Source organism: Hemitrygon akajei, chromosome 7 (genome assembly GCF_048418815.1).
Source record: "Hemitrygon akajei chromosome 7, sHemAka1.3, whole genome shotgun sequence".
Lineage (NCBI taxonomy): Eukaryota > Metazoa > Chordata > Chondrichthyes > Myliobatiformes > Dasyatidae > Hemitrygon > Hemitrygon akajei.
The window spans coordinates 184,105,344-184,132,750 of record NC_133130.1 but is presented as its reverse complement, the minus strand read 5'-3'; the positions used below and the strand labels follow the sequence as shown (position 1 = coordinate 184,132,750).

The following is a 27,407-nucleotide window of genomic DNA, read 5'->3' as shown; positions in this document are numbered from 1 at the left end:
AGACCAGTGAGTCTTACTTCAGTGGTTGGTAAATTGATGGAGAAGAGCCTGAGAGGCAGGATTTATGAACATTTGGAGAGGCATAATATAATTTATAATATAATAGAGGTGTATAAGATGATGAGAGGCATTGATCGTGTGGATAGTCAGGGTTTTTTCCCCAGGGCTGAAATGGCTAACACGAGAGGGCACCGTTTTTAGGTGCTTGAAAGTAGCGACAGAGGAGATGTCAAGGGTAAGTTTTTTACGCAGAGAGTAGTGAGTGTGTGGAATGGGCTGCCGGTGATGGTGGTGGAGGCAGATACGATAGGGTCTTTTAAGAAACTCCTGGATAGGTATATGGAGCTTAGAAAAATAGACCATAAGACCATAAGATATAGGAGCAGAAGTCAGCCATTCGGCCCATCGAGTCTGCTCTGCCATTCAGTCATGGGCTGATCCAATACTTCCAGTCGTCCCCACTCCCCTGCCTTCTCTCCATACCCTTTGATGCCCTAGTTAATCAAGAACCTATCTATCTCTGCCTTAAATATACCCAATGACTTGGCCTGCACAGCCACTCGTGGCACCAAATTCCACATATTTACCACCCTCTTACTAAAGTAATTTCTCCGCATCTCTGTTCTAAATGGACGTCATTCAATCCTGAAGTCATGCCCTCTTGTCCTAGACTCCCATACCATGAGAAATAAGTTGGCCACATCTAATCTCTTCTGGCCTTTTAATATTCGAAATGTTTCGAAGAACTGCTAGACGTGAATCTTCTCTGAACCCTCTCCAATGTCAGTATATCCTTTCTAAATTAAGGAGCCCAATACTGCACACAATACTCGGTGTGGTCTCACGAGTGCCTTATAGAGCCTCAACATCACATCCCTTCTCTTATATTCTGTACTTCTAGAAATGAATGCCAAAATTGCATTCACCTTCTTCACCACCGACTCAGCCTGGAGATTAACTTTTAGGGTATCCTGCACAAGAACTCCCAAGTCCCTTTGCATCTCTGCATTTTGAATTCTCTCCCCATCTAAATAATAGTCTGCCCATTTATTTTTTCCACCAAAGTGCATGACCATACACTTTCCAACATTGTATTTCATTTGCCACTTCTTTGCCCATTCCCCTAAACTATCTAAGTCTTTCTGCAGGCTCTCTGTTTCCTCACACTGCCCGCTCCTCCACCTATCTTTGTATCATCAGCAAATTTAGCCACAAATCCATTAATCCCATAGTCCAAATCATTGACATGCATCTTAAAAAGCAGCGGTCCAAACACCGACCACTGTGGAACTCCACTGGTAACCGGCAGCCAGCCAGAATAGGATCCCTTTATTCCCATACTCTGTTTTCTGCTGATCAGCCAATGCTCCAGCCATGCTAGTGACTTCTCTGTAATTCTATGGGCTCTTGCTAAGCAGCCTCATGTGCGGGGCACCTTGTTAAGGCCTTCTGAAAATCCAAATACACCACATCTACTACATCTCCTTTGTCTACCCTGCTTGTAATTTCCTCAAAAAATTGCAGGTTTTATCGGGCAGGATTTTCCTTTCAGGAAGCCATGTTGGCCTTGGCCTATCTTGTCATGTGCCTCCAGGTATTCTGTAATCTTATCCCTAATGGTTTCCTTTCTGCTGCCTCCCACCCTTCTTAAATAGCGGAGTAACATTCCCAAATTTCCAGTCATCCGCTACAATGCCGGAATCAATAGATTCTTGAAAGATCATTGCTAATGCCTCCGCAATCTCTCCAGCTATACTTCTTTCAGAACCTGAGGGTGCATTCCATCAGGTCCAGGAAATTTATCCACCCTCAAACCATTAAGCTTCCTGAGCACCTTCTCAGTCGTAATTTTCACTGCATATATTTCACTTCCCTGACACTCTTGAATGTCCAGTAGACTGTAGATGTCTTTCACTGTGAAGACGGATGCAAAATACACATTCAGTTCCTCTGCCATCTTTGCATCATTCATTACAATATCTCCAGCATCATTTTCTATTGGTCCTATATCTACCCTTGACTCTCTTTTACCCTTTATATACTTTAAAAAAAAAGCTTTTAGTATCTTCTTTGATATTAGTCGCAAGCTTTCTTTTATAATTCATCTTTCCTTCCTATTGGCCTTCTTAGTTTCCTTCTGCAAATTTTTAAAAGCTTCCCACTAGCTTTGGCTTCCTTGTATGCCTTCTTTTGCTTTTACTTTGGCTCTGACTTCACTTATCAACCACGGTAGTATCCTTCTTCTGTTTGAAAATTTCTTCCTATTTGGAATATATCTGTCTTGCATTTCCCTCATTTTTTGCAGAAACTCCAGCCATTGCTGCTCTGCTGTCATTCCTGCTAGTGTCCCTTCCCAGTCAACTTTGGCCAGTTCCCCTCTCATGCCATTGTAATTTCCTTTATTCCACTGAAATATCGACACATTGCACTTTAGTTTCTCCTTCTCAAATTTCAAAGTGAACTTGATCATATTGTGATCACTGTTCCATAAAGGTTCCTTAACCTTTCTTTCGCTCTCTTATCACCTCCAGATCATTGCACAACACCCAATCCAGCATAGCCAATCCCCTAGTTGGCTCAACAACAAGCTGTTCTGAAAAAAACATCCCTTAGACATTCTACAAATTCTCTCTCTTGAGGTCCAGTACTGACCTGGTTTTCCTAATCCACTTTCATGTAAAAATCCCCAACGATTATCATGTCAGGCCCTTCTGACGCGCCTTTTCTATCTCCTGCTGTAATTTGTAATCCACAACCCAGCTGCTGTTTGGAGGCCTGTATACAACTGCCATTAGTGTTCTTTTACCCTTGCCATTTCTTAACTCAACCCATAGCGACTCTGCACCTACCGATCCTATGTCATTCCTTTCTAATAATTTAATATTATTTCTTATCCACAGAGCCACACCACCCCCTCTGCCTACTAACCTATTTTTCTGATACACTATATATCCTTGGACATTCAGCTCCCAATGGCAGCTATCCGTTAGCCAAGTTTCAGAGATGGCCACAGCATCATACTTGCCAATCTGTAGCTGAATTTCAAGATCGTCCATTTTATTTCTTGTGCTGTGTGCTTTCAAATATAACATAGAGGACTAGGGGTAACCCTAGGTAATTTCTAAAGTAAGTACATGTTTGGCAGAGTGTTGTGGGCCAAACGGCCTGTATTCTGTTGTAGGTTTTCGATGTTTCTAAGTGCAGCAGGTAATGGAGAAGGCAAATAGAATGTTGGCTTGCCTTAAGTGATTTGGAGAATAAAAGGGCAATGCAAATTTATTTTACTTCAATAACAGATCTCAAGCAAGACCATATTTTAGGGTACTGAGAACAATTTTGTTTTTTCACCCACCCACCCCCATCCCATTTAAGGAAAGATATTTTATCATTAAAGGCAGTACAGTGACTATTTGCCAAAATGATCTCAGGTGTGAAAAGGTTGTCCTAAGAAGAAAGGTAAAACTATTTATTGGAGTTCAGAAGAATAAGTAGTAATCTGATTGAAACATGAAAGGATCCTGTGAGGTGAGATAGGGCAGCTGCCAAGTGGGTATGTCCTGTAATGGGAGAGTTCAGAACCAGAGGTACAGTCTTGTAATAAGAGTATGCAGGACCCTATAAAGAACTCCTCCTCTGGTTGTGTGATTTTTGGATCTCGTTGCCACAGCGAACTATTGAGACAGAATCTTGGTTATATTTAAGGCTGCAATAGATACATTTCTAATTGGGGGAATCAAAGAATATGGGCAAAGGACATGAAGTTAGATTTTAGGGAGATTGGGTCAACTGTGATCTTACTGAATGGCACAGCAGCTTTGTTTGAAATGTAAGGCTTATTGGGCTTAATGGCCAACTCTTACCACGTAGACGCTTGAGCCCCAAGGATGCATAAAGTTTGTCAAGAGTGGCCAAGAAGAAATACGGTATTTGTCATATTTCTAAGTTTGCTGATGATAATAAACTAGGTGGGATTGTGATTGCAGAGAGCAATATAGTCTTCAAGAAAAAATGAACAAGCTCGGAGTTGGAAAGAACATAGCAGATGGAATATAATTATTGTGAGTCATCTATTTAAGTTTCAAGTGAGCAGAATCATTTTCAAATGGTGAGAAAGAGGGTAATATTCAAAGGGAACCTGGATGTTCTTCTATAGAAGTAATTGAAAGCCATTTGCAAGTGCTACATGCAATTTGATTAGAGGAATAATCAAGTCCCGTTGCAGTTGAATAGTACTTAGTAAGGATGCAACTGGAATATAGCTTTGCAGCTTTGATCTTACTGAAGGAAGCATGAACTTATGGGAGCATCAGTAAGTGTCACTGGACAATTTTCACATTTTAATAGTTTGGCTTTTCTCAAGGAGGTATCCTTAAGATGCCAATCGACATATGCAAAAAACATTGACTGCACACTGGAAAAAGGTAGCATTCAAAGGGATTTTTTTTTTCTTCTATTAATTTATCAGATTATGGGCTGCAGGATGTTGTAACTGAGTTTTCGCAGTTGGAGGATGCCAACAAATTTTTTTACCCCTTGAGGTTTTCTCAATTTAATCCCTGATTTTTCTTATAGTGCTTTACCAAAGGACAAAAGTTGCCTGAGTTGATGTGTGAGTCATCTTAGTACACTTTCTTGAGGGATCAAGTTGATCCTTTAACTAACAGTAGAATTAATATTTTAGTTAAATTGATAAGTTCCATAATGCTGAACCCACCAGATTGTCAGGTTTAAAAAGTCAAAGAAAACAAAAGAATGCAGAGCTAATATATTTTTTAATTTTGTTGGTCAGCATTTGTAAAGCTGATTTTTTTAAGCTTTATGACTAAGAATTTTAAATTCAGATGTTGAAATCTGTGGAGGTTTTGTATCTATCTGATTATGTTGAGCATGCTAAATGCTTCATTTCCTTTTCAGATCTTCTGGAGAAGCTTTTAATGATCTTTTGTGGGGAAAAAATAACAATATTTTCTGTGTTTTTTCATTTCAATTAACCAGAAGCTGATGTATTGAAGGAAATTGACATTTTGTATCATGACTAATGAAGAAATGTCTAGGTCTTGCTTCTCATTTTATACAATGGTTTATTGTATTGAAGTTTACCTTTATGACTGTAGGAAATCCTCAAGCAATTTATTGCCCTTGTAATAGTGCTTTGGAGGTGTAATCACTGCTATAATGTTGGAAATGTTGTATACACTGTATTTCTCTATTACTGCTCAGAAAATCTAGGACTGAAATTTGTATCTGGATATTGAAACTAGGCCTTCTGTTGTAATGACGGTGCATTGAAATGAACTGTCATTATAACAGAAGATTTGGTATCAAACCTGATGCAACAGCTGTAAATCTGTATGCTTCCTAAACATCCAGTCAAAGTAAATGTATAACACTTTAATTTTATTCAACTGTAACTGTAGCTCTACTCAAAGCTACAAGTGGAGCAGCTCTGTTTAATCCACATGCAGATATAAGTGATGAACCTATATTAGGATTTCTCATCTTGGCCACATAGGGTATTTCAAGCCATTGTTCATAGAGAAGATCACAAATGAAATAAACTATATAGCTTGCAATGCTTTTCTTTGAATTGAAATTGCATTTATTAATCTCATAGTAGAAAATTGCACATCACAATTGACAGATGTGCCTTGGGGACAGAAGGCGATCTAATAGAGTAATGAATCATAGCATCTGTTATTGGTATTTAGAAAGATCAAGGTAGATTTTCCCCTGGGATCATGGCGTAGGATTGTGAGGGGTCAACTTGCTTTTTCTGTTACAATACGTAAGCACTGAGTAAATTTCCATTAATATAACTCCATGTATCCTTAAGTACTTAGTCCTATTTCACATTCTTGCTCCTTTAACTTCATGAGCCAAGGCTGCTCTTGATTCCTTTAAAAGAACTGAAATTCTAAAGATTAATATTAAATCCTATATTATAAGCTTGGTGATTGCTTAGTAGTTCCAGTGTCGCATCTGCCATTAAATGAAATATGGAATTCTTCCTCAGTTCCTTTTATAATCCTCATCTTTGTTTCTTGTGAGGTCAGCTGGCTTTTGCTCAGGCTGTCAATCTAAGTAACATTTTAGGATTCTGTCCTCAAATGCTTGCTTCAGGACTCAAGAGCTAGCAAAGGGATTCAATACAGGAATAGCTTTCTTCCTATGAATAAAACCAAGCAATTAATTTTATTTACGTGACTCAGTTTTATTATTAATTTGGCATATCGAACATTACACATGCCATCTCCATATGCCTATTTATACATGTTTCTCTTAATTGTTTTTCTCTGAATCATGTTAAAGAACATGATGTTTAGCTTAAAGACTTGTGAGTTTAGGGTAATATATTAGCATGCATAAAAGAGAATAGTATAAAACTTTTTCTAAGTTGGTGATTACAATTGTACTGTGTCCTTAAGATTTATTTTTCCCCTATCTGTATTAATGATTTGGATGAGAATTGTAATGTATCTTCCATACAATGCCAGTTGGGAAGTGTGCTGTAATGAATGTGCAGAGAATCTGTTAAAGGATTTGACAGGTGGAGGGACAAAGAAGTTGGAAAAAAGAATGTTGTATTAGGAAGAATAGAAGAGCAAAGTATTTTCTAAATGGAAAGAAACTGATATACAGTAGACTGTAGGTGTGCTGACTAATGAAGCAAAAGTTAACATCTAAGGTATAAGAGTTTTGCAACTTGTACATAAGATATGGTCGGACTAAAAGTATTAAAGAATGCTACAATGATGTTTTGGTGGATCCTCTTCTGGGATATCATATGTAGTTTTATTTTCTCTACTTTGACAAATGTAACAGAGATTCATTAACAAGGGCCTGGGGCAATAGATTGAGTAGGAATGTAGGAGATGATCACTGCCCTCTGTCTTTTCGATCATCTTCAGGCACCAAATGACTTATTTCCAGCTACATTTCCATCCCCTAGTGGGACACTCTGCTGTTACCTTGAATATTTTTTGTCATAGACCCTGGCATTGAATTTGTTTGCCGCCTTCATGGGAGGAATTGCTATGGGATCCCATGTAATCCAAGTTGTCCCTTTCTCTGTGGAGTATCCAGAACATTAATTCATATCTGCTCAAGGCTGCTACCTCACCCCTCATTCTCATCAGGACCGGGAATATTTTATCACCCTTCAGCTGGTTTCATCCTGCTGTGACCTTCGTATAGTTTATTTCCATTTCTCCTAATCAACCTTGTGATTTCAATTTCATGCATTAGACCAGAAACTAAAACTTATTAAAAATTGTCAGACACCCACAACTACCCATGACTACAAGTCCTTATACCCAGCTTCTGACAAGGAGTTGATTCTATTTCCCTAGTTTCTTTGTCTCCATTGCATGGTTTTGGAATATGCCATCTTCTAACCCGGTGTCTCGAATAATTCTTAATTTTACCTTTAGGCACACTGTCAACGGAGCCCTCAACATGCCTATTATATTTTGCATACATCTGCTCTCACTTATTTCTCCACACACCTGGAACTTGGATTCCACGTCCTTACTTTTCCCAAATAACTTTCATATTCAACTGATCAGTCTCTGCAGCTCCAGAACCCCCAATGTGATCTAGTCAACAGGTTTGCCTTCTCTCCTCCTATTAGAATCCTGAGATGACAGTTCTTGCCACAACACTTTGATTACAATGATAATTTTACGTGAAACTCCAGGAGGTGCAACATTTGCCCATTCATCATTACTATCCAAGTCCCAAGCACAAGATTAACATGAAGTAGGAATTCCTTGTCCTGCCATCAACTTGCATACTAGTTTGCTGTTCAGAATATGGTTTACTCTATAGTTCAGGTTGCTCTTTATAGGCCACACCATGGCATTCAATACCATCATCCCTCAAAACTACTCAAAAGCTTCAAGACGTTGGCTTCAATACCTCCTTGTGCAACTGGATCCTGGATTAGCACACTTGCAGATCCCAGTCAGTTCGGATTGGCAACAACATTTTCTCCACAATCTCCATCAGCACAAGTGCACCACAAGCCTCTGTGCTTGACACTCTGCTCTACTCTCTTTATATTTATGACTGTAATGCTAAGCACAGCTCCAATGCCATATTGAAGTTCGCTGATGACACCACTGTCATAGACCAAATTAAAGGTGGTGACATATCAGCATGTAGTGTTACGAACGTGGAGCAACTCTGAGGGGCCGAAGGGTACAAAGTCGCCCCCTCCTTTTTGAGAATCGCAAGATCGCTATTATTTCGGGTCTGAGACCCAGGAAATGAGAGAGATACACATCATGTCAATAATGAGAGAGCGAGACGCAGGATCACAGCAAAGGCAGTTGCCATAGACAACGCAGAATACACAAGGTAGGGGGAATGCCTCCTAACAAAAGCAGAACAGAACCACTGAGTACTGCTATTGTCTCTTGGAGACGGAATTGTGTATTGAGTACTGTACTATTCATTGAAACCCCTCAGGGGACAACCAGAGTGGTCTGGTTGAGGGATTGCATCATCCCAACCTGATTGACATCTGAGACCCCGTGAGTGAGGATAAAAGAGGGGTCTGGGGAACAGAGTCGCACCAGGAGAAACGCTAGAAATCCAGTGACAGCGTTTTATAGCGAAAGCCGATGGGAGCTCGTGTGCATCCTCCCTTGCCTGGGTGGCGGGCTCATCACGGAAGAACGGTTTAGCTAAAGGAGGGGTCACACTTGAACGGCCACACCAACGAGACACCTGACGGATCGAAATCATAAAGGAAAGTCGGCAAGTTTTTCTCTTTCTCTCTCTCCAACAAATTGCAACACAACGATAAACGACGGCAGCCTGTGTGAACTGAAGCGAACTTTATATTTCCATCGGACAATTCATTATCCCCTAGACAACGATAGAACTTATTTCTTATTGATTATTATTATACCCACACTTTTAGGTTTAGTATTGACGATGTATATTATCTGTATATTTGCATTGTTATTATTTTTTGTGTATTTTTACTAATAAATACTATTAAAAATAGTATCATCAGACTCCAACGGACGTCTCTATCTTTGCTGGTAGGTAACCCAGTTACGGGGTTCGTAACAGTAGTAAGATTAAATATCTGGCTGAGTGGTGCCACAACAACAACCTCTCAATCAATGTCAGCAAGGCAAAGGAGATGATTATTGACTTCAAGAGGAGGAAAATGGAGATCCATGAGACAGTCCTCCTCAGGGATCAGAAGTGGAGAGGGTCAGCAACTTTAAATTCCTTTCATTTCAGAGGAACCATATTCATTTCAAGGATCTGTCCTGGGTACAGCACTAAAAGTGCAATTATGAAGAAAGCATAGCAGTGTCTCTACTTCCTTAAAAGTTAGTGAAAATTCAGCATGACATACATAACTTTGACAAACTTTTACGGATGTGTGTTGGAGAGTATAGTGACTGGTTACATCACAGCCTGGTATGGAAACACCAATGCCCTTGAACGGAAGATCCTACAAAAAAAGTGAATACAGCCCAGTCCATCACGGGTAAAGCCCTCCCCACCATTGAGCACTTCTACACAAAGTGCTGTCGCAGGAAAGCAGCATCCATCATCAAGGAGCTCCACTGCCCAGGCCATGCTCTCTTCTCGCTGCTGCCATGAGGAAAAAGGTACAGGAGCCTCAGGACCCATACCAGTAAGCTCAGGAACAGTCATTATCTATGAAACATCAGGCTTTTGAATCAGTAGGAATAACTTCACTCAACTTCACTTATCCCATCACGATATTGTTCCCACAACCTATGGACACACTGTCAAGGACTCAATCTCATGTTCTCAGTGTTTACTTGTTAAATTTTTTATTTAATTCTGTATTTGCAGAGCTTGTCGTCTCTTGCACATTGGTTGTTTGGCCATTATGTTGAGTGTGATCTTTCATTGATTCTAGTATGTTTCTTGGATTTCCTCAGTATATCCACAAGAAAACAATTTTTTTAGGGTTGTATATGGTGACATATGTGTATTTTGATAATAAATTTGTTTTGAACTTTGAGGAGATCAAATGTAGACCTGATTGCTGCTGTGTAAGCAGTGAACTAATTCACTCTGCAACCGTGAGAGTTTCTAGTCTTCCATTACTTTAATTCTCCCTCACTCACCCTCCAATTTCTGCATTTTAATTCATAGTTATACAGCACAGCAACAGGACCTTTGGGCCAATTCATCCATGTTGATCAAGTTACCTACTTGACCTATTCCTGTTTGCATGTGTTTTGTCCATATCCCTCTCAACTTTTCCTATTGACATACCTGTCTAAATGTTTGTTAAATGTTTTAATTGTTTCCACCTCTACCACCATCTCTGACAACACATTCTACATACCCACCAACATGTGTGTGAGGGAGGAAGCACTGACTCTCATATTTCCTAGAAATGTTTCCCCTATCACCTTAAATCTAGTTCCTCGAGTTTTAGAATCCCTAAGTATAACATAGCAAAGATGAGCGGGAAACCGGAGGACTGGGAAGCTTTTAAAGAGCAACAGAAGATAACAAAAAAGGCAATACACCAAGAAAAAATGAGGTACGAAGGTAAACTAGCCAAGAATATAAAGGAGGGTAGTAAAAGCTTCTTTAGGTGTGTGAATAGCAAAAAAAAATAGTTAAGACCAAAATTGGGCAATTGAAGACAGAAACGGGTGAATTTATTATGAGGAACAAGGAAGTGGCAGGCGAGTTGAACAGATACTTTGGATCTGTCTTCACTAGGGAAGACACAAACAATCTCCCAGATGTAATAGTGGCCAAAGGATCTAGGGTAAAGGATGAACTGAAGGAAATTTATATTAGGCAAGAAACGGTGTTGGATCGACTGTTGAGTCTGAAGGCTGATAAGTCCCTGGGACCTGATGGTCTGCATCCCAGGGTACTTAAAGAGGTGGCTCTAGAAATCGTGGACGCATTGGTAATCATTTTCCAATGTTCTATAGATTCAGGAACAGTTCCTGCTGATTGGAGGGTGGCTGATGTTGTCCCACTTTTCAAGAAAGGAGGGAGAGAGAAAAGGGAATTATAGACCGGTTAGCCTGACGTCAGTGGTGGGAAAGATGCTGGAGTCAATTATAAAAGAGGAAATTACGACACATTTGGATAGCAGTAGAAGGATCAGTCCGAGTCAGCATGGATTTATGAAGGGAAAATCATGCTTGACTAATCTTCTGGAGTTTTTTGAGGATGTAACTATGAAAATGGACAAGGGAGAGCCAGTGGATGTAGTGTACCTGGACTTCCAGAAAGCTTTTGATAAAGTCCCGCATAGGAGATTAGTGGGCAAAATTAGGGCACCTGGTATTGGGGGCAGAGTACTGACATGGATTGAAAATTGGCTGGCTGACAGGAAACAAAGAGTAGCGATTAACGTGTCCCTTTCGGAATGGCAGGCTGTGACCAGTGGGGTACCGCAAGGTTCGGTGCTGGGACCGCAGCTGTTTACAATATTCATTAATGATTTAGATGAAGGGTTTAAAAGTAACATTAGTAAATTTGCGGATGACACAAAGCTGGTGGCAGTGTGAAATGTCAGGAGGATGTTATGAGAATGCAGGGTGACTTGGACAGGTTGGGTGAGTGGGCAAATTATGGCAGATGCAGTTTAATGTGGATAAATGTGAGGTTATCCACTTTGGTGGCAAGAACAGGAAGGCAGATTACTATCTAAATGGAGTCAAGTTAGGAAAAGGGGAAGTACAACGAGATCTAGGTGTTCTTGTACATCAGTCAATGAAAGCAAGCATGCAGGTACAGCAGGCAGTGAAGAAAGCTAATGGCATGCTGGCTTTTATAACGAGGAATTGAGTATAGGAGTAAAGAGGTCCTTCTGCAGCTGTACAGGGCCCTGGTGAGACCCCACCTGGAGTATTGTGTGCAGTTTTGGTCTCCAAATTTGAGGAAGGACATTCTTGCTATTGAGGGAGTGCAGCATAGGTTCACAAGGTTAATTCCCGGAATGATGGGACTGTCATATGTTGAAAGATTGGAGCGACTGGGCTTGTATACACTGGAATTTAGAAGGATGAGAGGGGATCTGATTGAAACATATAAGATTATTAAGGGATTGGACACACTGGAGGCAGGAAGCACGTTCCCGCTGATGGGTGAGTCCAGAACTAGAGGCTACAGTTTAAGAATAAGGGGTAGGCCATTTAGAACAGAGATGCGGAAAAACTTTTTCACCCAGAGAGTGGTGGATATGTGGAATGCTCTGCCCCAGAAGGCAGTGGAGGCCAAGTCTCTGGATGCATTCAAGAGAGAGTTAGATAGAGCTCTTATAGATAGCGGGGTCAAGGAGTATGGGGAGAGGGCAGGAACGGGGTACTGATTGTGTATGATCAGCCATGATCACAGTGAATGGCAGTGCTGGCTAGAAGGGCCAAATGGCCTACTCCTGCACCTATTGTCTATGCCTATCATGATCTTGGATACCTCTACAAGGTAACCCCTCAGCCTCCTGTGCTCCAGGAGAGGAAAGCCCCAAGATTTAACTTTGGATATCCAGCAAAGCACATTTGAGTTTTTTTCTAATTTTCAAAAAGGCTATAAAAATCCTTTAAAGCAATGGTACAGTTGTTTGATTTGGGATCACAATTAACCAAAAAGCTACTTGGCTATAGTTTGCCCTGTGCATTACTCCTGCAAAACACACATACAGTGTCCATAAAAGATTGCACAAGATTACAATGCACAATGAATTCTAATTGTTTATTAACAGTTATCTAAGTCTTAGCAGTCAATAGTGAGAAATTAAATCTAGTGAATAAAATTTCATAGTATGAGGTGGGAAGACACATGCGGCCTGTGAACCATTATGTAAGTAGTGCTGCTCAAAGCAGCAGCTTAGGTTTGACAACATCAGAAGATGAGAGACTGGAAAAGTCATAATGTGGGATTTCCTGCAACATGCATAAATTCTGTGGAGACTGAACATTTTTCTGATCACGTCATGATGAGAAGAGACTTGGACATTTTTAATTGTACGTGGCTTCAATCAGCATTACCTATAACAATTTAATGTGAAATATAATTGAAGTACATCCTAATTTAGTAACCATACTTGATTTTATGCTGGATTTTTTTCATCTGACAAGTACTATTTTTTCTTTTTCGCAGCTATTCCCTGGACCACAGCCAGTAGTAAAACTACTGGAAACATTACAGGAGTGGTTGGTGAGCCTTCCATTGGATAAAATTCCTTATGAAGCAATTTTAGATCTGGTGAATAACAAAATGAGGGTAAGTGTTTTATTCATCATTTATAATGTTGACTAATCTTCTTCGACACTGAAGAGAAGTTTTTTTGTTTTGTCATCTAATTTTCTCAAAATTAGAGCTCCTACCTTCTGTCCAAGACCTCTTTCAGAGTCAATGCCTCCAGAAGACACAGTACATCATTAAAGACCCCTCACACCTTCTGCCATCAGGCAAACATTACAGGAGCATCAAAACAAAAGCCACAAGCTACTAAACAGCTTCCTCCCACAGGCAGTCAGACTGCTAAATAGCTGCTCTACCTGACTCTGCTTTGGACTCTTTTAACTTGCACTGGACACTTATAACTTGATTTTAACCGGCATGTGGCGGTTGTGTTTTACTATTTATTGTTGTGTTTATTACTTAGTGTTGCATTTGTTATGTTATGATTGCACTTGCCCCTGGGAAACGCTGTCTCATTCTGCCCTCCAGAGCTGATGTACGGTTAGAATGACAGTAAAGTTTTTGAATCTTGAATCTTGTTGCACCTTTTTCTCTTTTATGCAAATTGCTACTGCATGCATTTGTGTTGAATACGTTGCACTCAAAGGGCCAATATGAACGCTTAAAATAATTACATTTTTGCATCTTATTTTCATTTTGCATACAAACCTCCAAAGCAAGTTCACAATGAATGGTTTCAGAAAGCCCTTGCTTTAGTATATTTCATGCTTCTTTTTGTCATTTCCACTGCACAAGTGTAAAGGAGAATGAAATCATTGTTACTCTGGATCTAATAACAGAATATAAAAAACACAATGAATATAAATACATAAGATGGCTTATATACATTGATTATATGTGCATAAAATGATACTAGGCACAGCAATATCTGTGCATAAGGTGACTGACAGGAAATGATAAAGTAGTGGTGGGGGGATGTGGAGGGTTGAGTTAGGGGGTGGAGATGTTGATTAACCTTACTGCTTGGGGAAAGTAACTGTTTTTCAGTCTAGTGGTCTTGGTGTGGATGGTACTTAGCCTCCTTCCTGTTCAAAATTTTAGGTCAATATTTCTTTGTTTATTCCTCTATTCTGTTTCCTCGTACAATTTTTTTTAAAAAATAGTTAAACTGCAAAATTCCATTTACGTAAATGAATGAATGAAATTAATTTATTTCGGTCAGTACAAACATAACAAAAAGCAACATTTACAACAATGATTTCATAGGACAAAATGACAACAAAAAAAAACATAGATATTCTTTAAAACAAACCGAAAGGGTGTAGGCTGAAGCTACAGCTTATTACGCCTACCCCTCTTACTTATACAACAACATATTTGGTGTCAATCATCACATCAAAAACAAAAAAATTCATAATCTTTTAACACAAAATCCAATTTGAAATATCATTTATTTACATTACTCCCATCCATTTAAATCATGGATTTTATATTTGTTCATTAAATAATTTTTTAATTATTTTTTTAACTTGTTAAGTGTGGTGCATGTTTTTAAATTCTTACTACAACTGTTCCATAGATTTATCCCTCTGAATGAAATACAATGATTTTTTACATTTGTTCTTATCCTTTGTTTTTGAAATATACATGTTCCTCTCAAATCATGTTCACTTTCTCTCATTTTAAACAGTCTTTGGATACTTTGTGGTAGCTGTCCATTTTTTACTTTATACATAATTTGTATTATTTTAAAATCTTTGAAATCTCTGAATTTTAAAGTGTTTAGTTGAATAAATAGTGGATTGGTTGGCTCATAATAACTTGTCTTATTTACAATTCGTATAACTTTTTGGAGTAGAAAAGTTGAATTTGTATTTGTATGTATTTCCCCAAACCTCTGAACAGTAAGTCATGTATGGGACTATAAGTAAACAGTATAATGTATACAGAGATTCCTGATTTAAGAAATCTTGCGCTTTGTGCAGTATTGCAATAGATTTTGACATTTTTGCTTTGACATAATTTATTTGTGGTTTCCAGCTTAATTTACTATCTGTTACCAGTCCTAAAAATTTTGTTCAGATACCTTATCAATTTTAAAATCATTTATTCTAAGTTTACTATGAGTTCGGTACACAGTTTCCAAATATTATGAATTTAGTTTTACTTAGATTCAATGATAATTTGTTAGTATCAAACCATTTCTTTATAATTTTTAGTTCTTCACTGTATCCAAAAGTTGAGACTTCACTGAGCTGAATTCTTATCCATTATTCCTGCTGTATGAATTGATGGACATGGATTTTTAAAAAATCAGAAATCTGTTTCGAGCTGAGGTCAAGAATGTAAAGGAGAATGTTCATAATGTTCAAAAGCGAGCTAGCAATAAAGTTCACGGAGATGTATTTCAAGCCACTCTTTCTTCCAGTTTCTTACTTCCCAAGCAGTTTGATCTTCAGATGAATCAAATAAAATACCTCTGGGATAGAAGCACAAAGAGAAGAATATTTGCAGATACTGGAAATCAGAGCAACACACACACAATGCTGGAGGAATTCAGCAGGCCTTGCAGAATCTGTGGAAATGAATAAGCAGACGACATTTCGGGCCAAGACCCTTCATCAGGACTCTGTATGTAAAAGCTATGAATGTAAAACCTGGGGTAAAAATTTGTTTTGTGTAGGTGACTATGAGGTTATCAGATTGATGAACAAATTGGTTATAAAACAGGTCCTGATGAAGGGCCTCAGCCGGAAACATCAGCTGTTTACTCTTTTCCATAGAGATGTTGACCTGCTGAGTTCCTGCAGCATTTTGTGTGTTTCTGGGAAGCTCTTGGTCATGTACTTCCATAATCAACTTATGGGGAAGCACGTTGTGAAATAATCACAGAGTTGGATTTAATAAGAACAGGTTTGGTTATTCAAAGTGGGAGTCTTTTTTCTAAGCACTTGCAGTGAATGGATTTATAAACTAGGAATTAAACAGTTAAAATGGATTCCTGGTGCCTTTGAACAAGATAAGCAAGAGTGAATTATTTAACTATCTCTGTCCATGAATATTTGACTAGGCATTAAACTAATTATCAAATTGAATTATTATATTTTTATGCTGCCCCTCCATATGCTGCCTGTGATCATTTTGTATTTATAACCAAACTATTTATTTTATGTACGTTTTTTTTCTTATTTATTGCATAATAATTGCTGTCTTTTATTTTAAAGCATTTGATGTTGGCTGCTCAAACATAACATTCATTTTCTATGTACTGAGCTGCCTTTGAAGCTATGTATGTAAACTATAGGGCTAAAATCTGTTTTTGTGTAAGTGACGGAGGCTATCTGAACAAATTGGTTATAAAAAGGAAACCTACCATCCTTATCTGACCTTTTGTATGGAAGCAGTTCCACAGTAATCTACATGACTTTTTGAAATGGCCTATCAGGCCATTTGTTGTCTCTAGTCTCACCACAAGATCACAAGACAAAGGAGCAGAAGTAGGCCATTCAGCCCATCGAGTCTGCTCTGCCACTCCACCATGAGCTAAACTATTCTCCCATCTAGTTCCAATTTCCGGCTTTTTCCCTATATCCCTTGATAGCCTGACTAATTAGATACCTATCAATCTCCTCCTTAAACACCCTCAATGATCGGGCCTCTACAGCTGTGTGTGGCAATGAATTCCATAAATCCACGACCCTCTGGCTAAAAAAATTTCTCCTCATCTCTGTTTTAAATGGGTACCCTCTAATTCTAAGATTGTGGCCCCTTGTCCTGGACTTGCCCACCAAGAAAAACAGCCTTTCCACATCTACTCTGTCCAACCCTTTCAAAATTCGAAATGTTTCTATGAGATCCCCTCTCATTCTTCTATACTCTAATGAATACAGTCCAAGAGCCGAAAAAATGCTCCTCATATGTTAGCCCCTGCATTCCAGGAATCATCCTCGTAAATCTTCTCTGAACCCTCTCCAACATCAGTATCTCCCTTCTAAGATAAGGGGCCCAAAACTGCACACAGTATTCTAAATGAGGTCTCACCAGTGCCCCATAGAGCCTCATCAACACCTCCTTACTCTTATACACTATTCCTCTTGAAATGAATGCCAACGTAGCATTTGCTTTCCTTACTGCCGATCCAGCCTGGTGGTTAACCTTTAAGGTATCCTGCACGAGGACCCCCAAGTCCCTTTGCACTTTGGATTTTTGAATTTTCTCTCCATCTAAGTAATAATCTGCCCGATTATTTCTTCTTCCAAAATGTACAACCGTACAATTCTCAACATTGTATCTCATCTGCCATTTCTTTGCCCACTCTCCTAAACTGACCAAGTCTCTGTGCAACCTTTCTGTTTCTTCAACACTTACTGCTCCTCCACCTATATTGGTGTCATCCGCAAACTTAGCCACAAAACCATTTAGTCCATAATCTAAGTGTAAAAAGAAGCGGCCCCTACACCGACCCCTGTGAAACACCACTAGTAACTGGCAACCAACCAGAATAGGATCCCTTTATTCCCACCCTTTGCTTTCTGCTTATCGGCCAATGCTCCACCAGTCCCAATATCTTTCCTGTAATTTCATGGGCTCTCATCTTATTAAGCAGCCTTATTATGTGGCACCTTATTGAAGGCCTTTTGAAAATCCAAATACACAACATCCACAGCCTCTCCCTTGTCAATCTTATTTGAGATTACCATATACCATATAACCATATAACAATCACAGCACGGAAACAGGCCATTCCGGCCCTCCTAGTCCGTGCCGAACTCTTAATCTCACCTAGTCCCACCTACCCGCACTCAGCCCATAACCCTCCACTCCCTTCCTGTCCATATACCTATCCAATTTTACCTTAAATGACTCAACTGAACTGGCCTCTACTACTTCTACAGGAAGCTCATTCCACACAGCTATCACTCTCTGAGTAAAGAAATACCCCCTCGTGTTTCCCTTAAACTTTTGCCCCCTAACTCTCAAATCATGTCCTCTCGTTTGAATCTCCCCTACTCTCAATGGAAACAGCCTATCCCTCTCAAAATTTTAAATACTTCGGTCAAATCCCCCCTCAACCTTCTACGCTCCAATGAATAGAGACCTAACTTGTTCAACCTTTCTCTGTAACTTAAGTGCTGAAACCCAGGTAACATCCTAGTAAATCGTCTCTGCACTCTCTCTAATTTATTGATATCTTTCCTATAATTCGGTGACCAGAACTGTACACAATATTCCAAATTTGGCCTTACCAATGCCTTGTACAATTTTAACATTACATCCCAACTTCTGTACTCAATGCTCTGATTTATAAAGGCCAGCGTTCCAAAAGCCTTCTTCACCACCCTATCTACATGAGACTCCACTTTCAGGGAACTATGCACTGTTATTCCTAGATCTCTCTGTTCCACTGCATTCCTCAATGCCCTACCATTTACCCTGTATGTTCTATTTGGATTATTCCTGCCAAAATGTAGAACCTCACACTTCTCAGCATTAAACTCTATCTGCCAACATTCAGCCCATTCTTCTAACCGGCATAAATCTCCCTGCAAGCTTTGAAAACCCACCTCATTATCCACAACACCTCCTACCTTAGTATCATCGGCATACTTACTAATCCAATTTACCACCCCATCATCCAGATCATTGATGTAAATTACAAACAACATTGGGCCCAAAACAGATCCCTGAGGCACCCCGCTAGTCACCAGCCTCCATCCTGATAAATTATCCACCACTACTCTAGCATCTCCCATCTAGCCACTGTTGAATCCATTTTATTACTCCAGCATTAATACCTAATGACTGAACCTTCTTAACTAACCTTCCATGTGGAACTTTGTCAAAGGCCTTGCTGAAGTCCATATAGACTACATCCACTGCCTTAACCTCGTCAACATTCCTCATAACTTCTTCAAAAAATTCAATAAGGTTTGTCAAACATGACCTTCCACGCACAAATCCATGCTGGCTACTCCTAATCAGATCCTGTCTATCCAGATAATTATAAATACTATCTCTAAGAATACTTTCCATTAATTTACCCACCACTGATGTCAAACTGACAGGTCTATAATTGCCAGGCTTACTTCTAGAACCCTTTTTAAACAATGGGACCACATGAGCAATACGCCAATACTCCGGCACAATCCCCGTTTCTAATGACATCTGAAAGATCTCCGTCAGAGCTCCTGCTATCTCTACACAAACTTCCCTCAAGGTCCTGGGGAATATCCTGTCAGGACCCGGAGATTTATCCACTTTTAAATTTCTTAAAAGCACCAGTACTTCCACCTCTTTAATTGTCATAGGTTCCATAACTTCCTTACTTGTTTCCCACACCTTACACAATTCAATATCCTTCTCCTTCATGAATACCGAAGAGAAGAAATCGTACAAAATCTCTCCCACCTCCCTCGGCTCCCACACATAGCTGACCACCCTGATTCTCTAAGAGACCAATTTTATCCCTCACTATCCTCTTGCTTTTAATATAACTGTAGAAACCATTACCTCAAAAAATTCCAATAGGTTGGTGAGGCAGGATCTTCCCTTAATGAAACCATGCTGGCTTGGGCCTATCTTGTCATGCACCTCAAGGTATTTCATAACCTCGTCCTTGAGGATCGACTCCATTAACTTTCCAACTACCAAAAATTTTCTTTTTGCTGCCTCCCTCCTTTCTTAAACAGTGGAACTACATTTGCGACCTTCCAGTCCTCTGGAACCACGCCAGAATCTATTGATTCCTGGAAGATCATTTCCAATGCCTCCACAATCTCCAAAGCCACCTCCTTCAGAACCCATGGGTGCACCTCATCCGGTCCAGGAGACTTATCTATCCTTAGTCCATTTAGCTTCCCAAGCACTTTCTCCCTAGTAATCTTGACTGTACCTAATTCTATTCCCTGAGACCTCTGACTATCAGGTATGTTGCTAATGTCTTCCACTGTGAAGACTGATGCAAAATACTCATTTAGTTCCTCTGCCATTCTTTGTTACCCATTATAATTTCTCCAGCATCAATCGGTCCTATATCTACCCGTTTCACTCTTTTACTCTTCATTTTTTTTTTAAAAAGCTTAGTATCCTTTTTTATGTTAATTGCCAACTTCCTTTCATAATTCATCTTTTCTTTCCTAATGACTTTATTAGTTTCCTTCTGTAAGTTTTTAAAAGTCATCCAGTTTTCCCACTAATTTTTGCTTCCTTGTATGCTGTCTCTTTTGCTTTTATTTTATTCTTAACCTCTCTTGTTAGCCACATTTGTGCCATTTTTCCATTCATGATTTTCTTTTTTTCTTGGAATATATTTTTTCTGCACTTTCCTTATTTCTTGTAGGAATTTCATTCAATTCTGCTCTACCGTCCCTCCATCTAGCTTACTTTTCCAATCAACTTGGGCCAGTTCCTCTCTCATACCACTGTAATTTCCTTTGTTCCACTGAAATATCGATACACCTAATACCAGCTTCTCCTTTTCAAATTTGAAACTGAACTCAATCATATTATGATCACTACTTCCAAGGGGTTCCATTACCTCTAGCTCCCTAATCGCCTCAGGTTCATTACACAGCACCCAATCCAAAACAGCCGGTCCCCTGGTGGGTTATGGACAAGCTGTTCCAAAAAGCCATCCGGTAGGCATTCTACAAACTCCCTCTCCTGAGATCCAGTACCTTCCTGACTTTCCCAATCCACTTTCATATTAAAATCCCCCATAATTATCTTGACATTTTCCTTCTGACACACTTTTTCTATTTCCAGCTGTAACTTGTAGTCCACATCCCGGCTGCTGTTTGGAGGCCTGTATATAACTGCTATTAGTGTCTTTTTACCCTTGCCATTTCTTAACTCGACCCATAAGGATTCTACCTCTTCTGATCCTATGCCCCTTCTTTCTAGTGATTTGATATCGTTGCTTACCATCAGGGCCACGCCACCCCCTTCACCTACCTTCCTATCTTTCCTATGCATTGTGTATCCTTGGACATTCAGCTCCCAATCACATCCATCATTTAGCCATGACTCAGTGATGGCCACAATGTCGTATCTTTTAACCTGTAGCTGTACAACAAGGTCATCCACTTTATTTCTAATGCTGCGTGCATTTAAGTACAGTACATTTAGATCAGTATCTGTTACTGATTTTGCTATATTTCTATCGCATAGCAGATTATCCAGTCTATTCACCTGCCTGTCCTTCTTGCCATCTTTGCTGCTCAGTATCTTTGACTTATTTCTATTTTCCTCTTCCTGTTCCTCGACCCTAGCACTCTGGTTTCCTTCCCCCTGCCAATTTAGTTTAAACCCTCCCTAACAGCTATATTAAACAATCCTGCCAGGGATTATTAGTACCCAGTAGTTCTAGAAGCTGGCATGTTTAATAATTAGTGTCAACCACACCTTAATGCATTTTTAGGGAATAGCAATTGTATTCACAATAATGTAGTTATTCATCTAAACTTTCTAGTTTTAATCCCAAAACACTTCCTCAAACAATTGAATAAAGCTCTTTTGAAGAATCTTATAAATATGGAGGCATAAATACACTACTTGAGCAATTATTTGTGTATTCTTCTCTTGCAGATATCTGGAATGTCTCTGAGAAATACTGTCGAGTGGGTTGGTTGCCAAGGCAGCAAGCCACAGTACAGAGGTTACCCATGTTCTCTCTGGACACTGTTTCATGTCTTGACAGTACATGCTGAGAAGCGTCCTGACCTGCAGATTATTGCTGGTAATTTTTCCCCCTTAAAGTAATTATATTTCTGTACCCAAAAGATTTTGTATACCTGGTAAGGTATTAATACCAATAACCAGAAATGTATTAATTAGGAATGAATTAGTCCACTTGAATATTTGAACCTGCTCCACTATCCAGTGAAATACTGGCTGATCAGATATTAAGCTCAAGTCCCCTTTCTCAGAAGCTTCTGCTTGTCAAAAATCTCATCTACCACTGCCTGTTGAGGAACTATATTCCAAGCATACGCAGCCCTAGGACAGAAAGGTTGCTTTGTCTGTTAAATAGATGACTCCTTCTTAAATGGAACCCCTATCTGGAGATGCTCCCAAAAGAAGAAACATCCTCTCTATATGCACCCTATCAAGACTTTTCAGGATCTGATATGTCTCAGTAGTGTTCTATCATGTTTCAAAATTGCAGCTCATATAAGACCTTGTTAGAACTGCTTCCCAGAAACATTTCTTTCTTTAATAAGGAGAGCAGTTGGGTTCCTGATGTGCTCTCGCTCAAGCTCTATGCACTCAGTAGCTACTTTATTAGGTACAAGAGTAGAACCCGGTGTTGTCGTCTGCTGCTGTAGCTCATCCACATCAAGGTTCGACATGTGTGTTCAGAGATGCACTTCTGCACACCATAGAATCATAGAAAACCTTGACCACAAAGCTGTGCTGAGCATTTCCTTACCTTAGAACTACCTAGGCTTACCCATAGCCCTCTATCTTTCTAAGCTCCATGTACAGGTTTCCCCCTCAACCAGAAGGTAGACCGTTTCTATGAAACCGTTTGTAAACCGAAATGTCGTAAAGCGAAGAAGCAATTACCATTAATTTCTATGGGAAAAATTTTTGAGCGTTCCCAGACCCAAAAAATAACCTACCAAATCATACCAAATAACACACAAAACCTAAAAATAACACTAACAAATAGTAAAAGCAGGAATGATATAATAAATATACACCCTATATAAAGTAGAAATATTGTATGTACGGTGTGGTTTCACTTATCAAAATCGGGAAGACAGCGAGCCAAAGTCGATTTGGAGAAAAAAAGTCGGCACGTACATGCATAGGTACGCACGTGCATACGCACATACACACATGCGCAAACAACTACCCGCACAAGGTTTCACAGTCATTGTAGTCTTTCTTGGGATAAATACACGTATAAATTGAGCGTCTTTTTCTTGTAAAAGCGAATATCCTCTTTGGTTAGTGAAAACAGGTACTAATGTAGGTCTTTCGTAACAGTGAGGTGTCGTAAAGCGAACATTCGAAAAACGGGGACACCTCTACCTATCCAGGATTCTCTTAAAAAACCTATCGTTTCCCCCTCCACCACCGCAGCCGGCAGCCCATTCTACGCACTCACCACTCTCTGCGTAAAAACTTACCCCGATATCTCCTCTGTACCTACTTCCAAGCACCTTAAAACTATGCCCTCTTGTGCTAGCCATTTCAGCCCTGGGGAAAAGCCGCTGACTATCCACACAATCAATGCCTCTCATTACCTTATACACCTCTATCAGGTCACCTCTCATCCTCCGTCGCTCCAAGGAGAAAAGGCTGAGTTCACTCAACCTATTCTCATAAGGCATGCTCCCCAATCCAGACAACATCCTTGTAAATCTCCTCTGCACCCTTTCTACGGTTTTCACATCCTTCCTGTAGTGAGGTGACCAGAATTGAGCACAGTACTCCAAGGGGGGTCTGACCAGGGTCCTATATAGCTGTTACATTACCTCTCAGCTCTTAAACTCAATCCCACGGTTGATGAGGGCCAATACACGGTATGCCTTCTTAACCACAGAATCAACCTGCGCAGCAGCTTTGAGTGTCCTGTGGACTTGGACCCCAAGATCCCTCTGATCCTCCACACTGCCAAGAGTCTTACCATTAATGCTATATTCTGCCACCATATTTGACCTACCAAAATGAACCACCTCACACTTAACTGGGTTGAACTCCATCTGCCACTTCTCAGCCAGTTTTGCATCCTATCAATGTCCCGCTGTAACCTCTGACAGCCCTCCACACTATCCACAACATCCCCAACCTTTGTGTCATCAGAAAATTTACTAACCCATCCCTCCACATGCTCATCCAGGTCATTTATAAAATTCACGAAGAGTAGGGGTGCCAGAACAGATTCCAGAGACACACCACTGGTTACCGACCTCCATGCAGAATATAACCCACTCTTTGGCTTCTTTGGGCAAGCCAGTTCTGGATCCACAAAGCAATGTCCCCTTAGATCCTATGCCTCCTTTCTCAAAATGATTTGCATGGGGTACCTTATCAAATGCCTTGCTAAAATCCATATACACTACATCTATGGATCTACCTTCATCAATGTGTTTAGTCACATCTTCAAAAAATTCAATCATGCTCATAAGACAAGACCTGCCTTTGACAAAGCCATGCTGGCTATTCCTAATCATATTATGCCTCTCCAAATGATCATAAATCTTGCCTCCATCAACGTACCAACCACTAAAGTAAGACTCACTGGTCTGTACTTCCCTGGGCTATCCCTACTCCCTTTCTTGAATAAGGGAACAACATCCATAACCCTCCAATCCTCCGGAACCTCTCCCATCCTCATTGATGATGCAAAGAGCTTTGCCAGAGCCTCAGCAATCTCCTGCCTCACTTCCCCACAGTAGCCTGGGGTACATCCCATCCGGTCCCAGTGACTTATCCAACTTGATGCTTTCCAAAAGCTCCAGCACATCCTCTTAATATCTACATGCTCAAGCTTTTCAGTCCGCTGCAAGTCATCCCTACAATCACCAAGATCCTTTTCCGTAGTGAATACTGAAGCAAAGTATTCATTAAGTGCCTCTGCTATCTCCTTCAATTCTATACACACTTTTCCACTGTCACACTTGATTGGTCCTATTTTCTCACATTTTATCCTCTTGCTCTTCACGTACTTGCAGAATGCCTTGGGGTTTTCCTTAATCCTGTCTGCCAAGGCCTCCTAATTTCATTCTTAAGCTCCTTCCTGCTAGCTTTATAATCTTCCAGATCTCTGTTATTACCTAGTTTTTTGAACCACTGTTGTAATATATGGTTATTTGAGTTACTGTCACTTTCCTGTCAGCTTGTTCCAGTCTGGCCATTTTCTTCTGACTTCTTTCAATAACAAGACATTTCTGCCCACAGAGCTGCTGATCACTGGATTTTTTTTTGTTTTTCACACCTTTCTCTGTAAACTCTAATGACTGGTATGTGTGAGGAGAGTTTCTGAGACACTCAAACCTGCCCAACTGGCACCAACCATCATTCCATGGTCAGAGTCACTTAGATCACATTTCTTCCCTTTTCCTATGTTTAGTTTGATCAACTGAACCTCTTGAGCATGTCAGCATCCTCTTGTGCATTGAGTTGCTACCACATAATTGCCTAATCAGATATTTGCCTTAATGAACAGGTGTACCTGTAAATGATGTGGTTATATTAACTTGCATAATTTCTACCTGCTTATGAGCTTGGGCAAGAACAAAAGAAAATTGGAAACAGCCAGCGTAGCACCCTCAGTTTCACCAACATTTTATCCCTTGTAATTGAGATTTTTGAGACTTCTGCTATGTTTTGTCAAATTAGCCCATGAGTTATCTTAAGGATATTATCATTATCTTGCAAAAAATGTACTCTAAATATTTGTACTTTCTTTGTTTGATGTTCACCAGCCTCATTCTTTAAAGGCATAGAACCATAGAACATTACAGCACAGAAACAGGCCTTCTTGGCTGTGCCAAACCATGTTTCTGCCTAGTCTCACTGACCTGCACCTGGACCATATCCCTCCATACACCTCTCATCCATGTACCTGTCCAAGTTTTTCTTAAACGTTAAAAGTGAGCCCGCATTTACCACTTCATCTGGCAGCTCATTCCACACTCCCACCACTCTCTGTGTGAAGAAGCCCCCCCCCCCCAGTGTTCCCTTTAAACTTTTCCCCCTTCACCCTTAACCCATGTCCTCCGGTTTTTTTCATAGCTGCCCTTTTCCCATTTATATATTGACAAAATCCTTTTGGTTTTATACAGATGCAAGTGCTCTCTTAAAATTAATTTTCTCTCCTATGTGCTTTTTTTTGGCTGGATCTGGAAAAACTTCCAAGTGCTTTGGTCTAACAGTAATCCTTGCCACTTTGTACACCTTAGTTTTCAATTAATATTGTCCATCGCATCTTTTGTTAGCCATTGATTGTTCCTCTTGCTCATGGAATCCTCTTCCTGCCTGGGTTAAACTCTAGCTGAGCACTGTAGTTTAAATATCTGCCTCAGTTTCCCCAATGACCTGTATTTTGGACAGTTCCTCCCTCATACCATTGCAGTTGTTGTTATTTAAAGACTCAGGTTATGTGTGTGGTGCTCATCTTCAAATTGTTTTCAGAGTTCTACCATTTTGTGTTAACAAGGAATCTTGTGGCTAAAGATTCCTCAGGGATTTTTGCATTCATAATTACAAAAGACCAAACCTAAAGTAGCTCATTTTTGGTAGCCTCCATAGTGTACTTCTCTTTTTAAAAAAAAAATCCTTAATGCCTTCCATAAATTCTTCTGATGCGAAACTCTTGCCAGTTTGATTGGTTCAATTAATCCATAGTTTAAAATCAACTATGATAAGTGCAGTTCCATTCAAACATGCCCTTGATATTTCCCCATGTATTTTCTAAACTTGGAGTTCGTATTTTGGAGATCTATAGACAACTCCCAGTTATATCCTATTTCCTTTACTCTTCATGATTTCACCCCAGACTAATTCCAAATCATGCTCTCAGACACCAAGATCTGTCTGCATCTGAGAACTCTTCAATCATTTACCATTTAAATAATAATGTTTTTGCTGCTAGAATGGATAACTTAACATTTTCTACATTATACACTAATTTATCAGATCTTTTCCCACTTGTCTAATCTATTTGTATCTCATTCTTTGCTTCCTTATGTACTTTTCACTAAATTCCCTGCCTACCTCTGTATTGTCAGCATATTTAGTGACTATCTTTTAGCGCCTTCACTTTCATAAATTGTAAAATATTTGAAGCACCAACATGATCTCTGTGCACATCATTCAATACGTGATGTCAACCAGAAGAATTGTCTGTGTTTTGTATTAGCAAATCTTCAATCCATGCCGATGTGTTGTTTTCTACCTAATGAGTGTGTATTGTAAATATTGTAGAGCAAGTTTATTCCGAACACTTTCAAATCATGGCATACAAATTTTCTATTAGGTTTGGCTTGTTTTACAAAATATGATAATCATATCAAAGATGTAGTTTGAAATTAACAATAGAATTTACGGGGCTGAAATGAAGTGAGATGCATTTTTGTATAAATGCAGATAATGCAGAATTTAACACATCAGAAAGTCAAAGGCTAACCTTGGGAGGTGTTATAAATCTGAAATAAAAACAAAAAAACCTGGAAGTATCTAACAGCGCTGGAAGCATCATGGAGCAGAAAACAGTTAAT

The 27,407-nt window shown here is 39.6% G+C and overlaps 1 protein-coding gene across 4 annotated transcripts in view; it reads left to right on the top strand.

Moving 5' to 3' along the window:
• Positions 1–27,407, top strand: part of qsox2 (quiescin Q6 sulfhydryl oxidase 2) — a 76,203-nt gene that overhangs the window by 30,037 nt on the left and 18,759 nt on the right. For all 4 annotated transcript variants that reach the window (XM_073052859.1, XM_073052863.1, XM_073052860.1 and 1 more), the window contains 2 exons: positions 13,132–13,254; positions 21,763–21,913. In XM_073052859.1, coding sequence (XP_072908960.1) covers positions 13,132–13,254; positions 21,763–21,913 — 274 coding nt within the window. The remainder of the gene's footprint in view (positions 1–13,131; positions 13,255–21,762; positions 21,914–27,407) is intronic.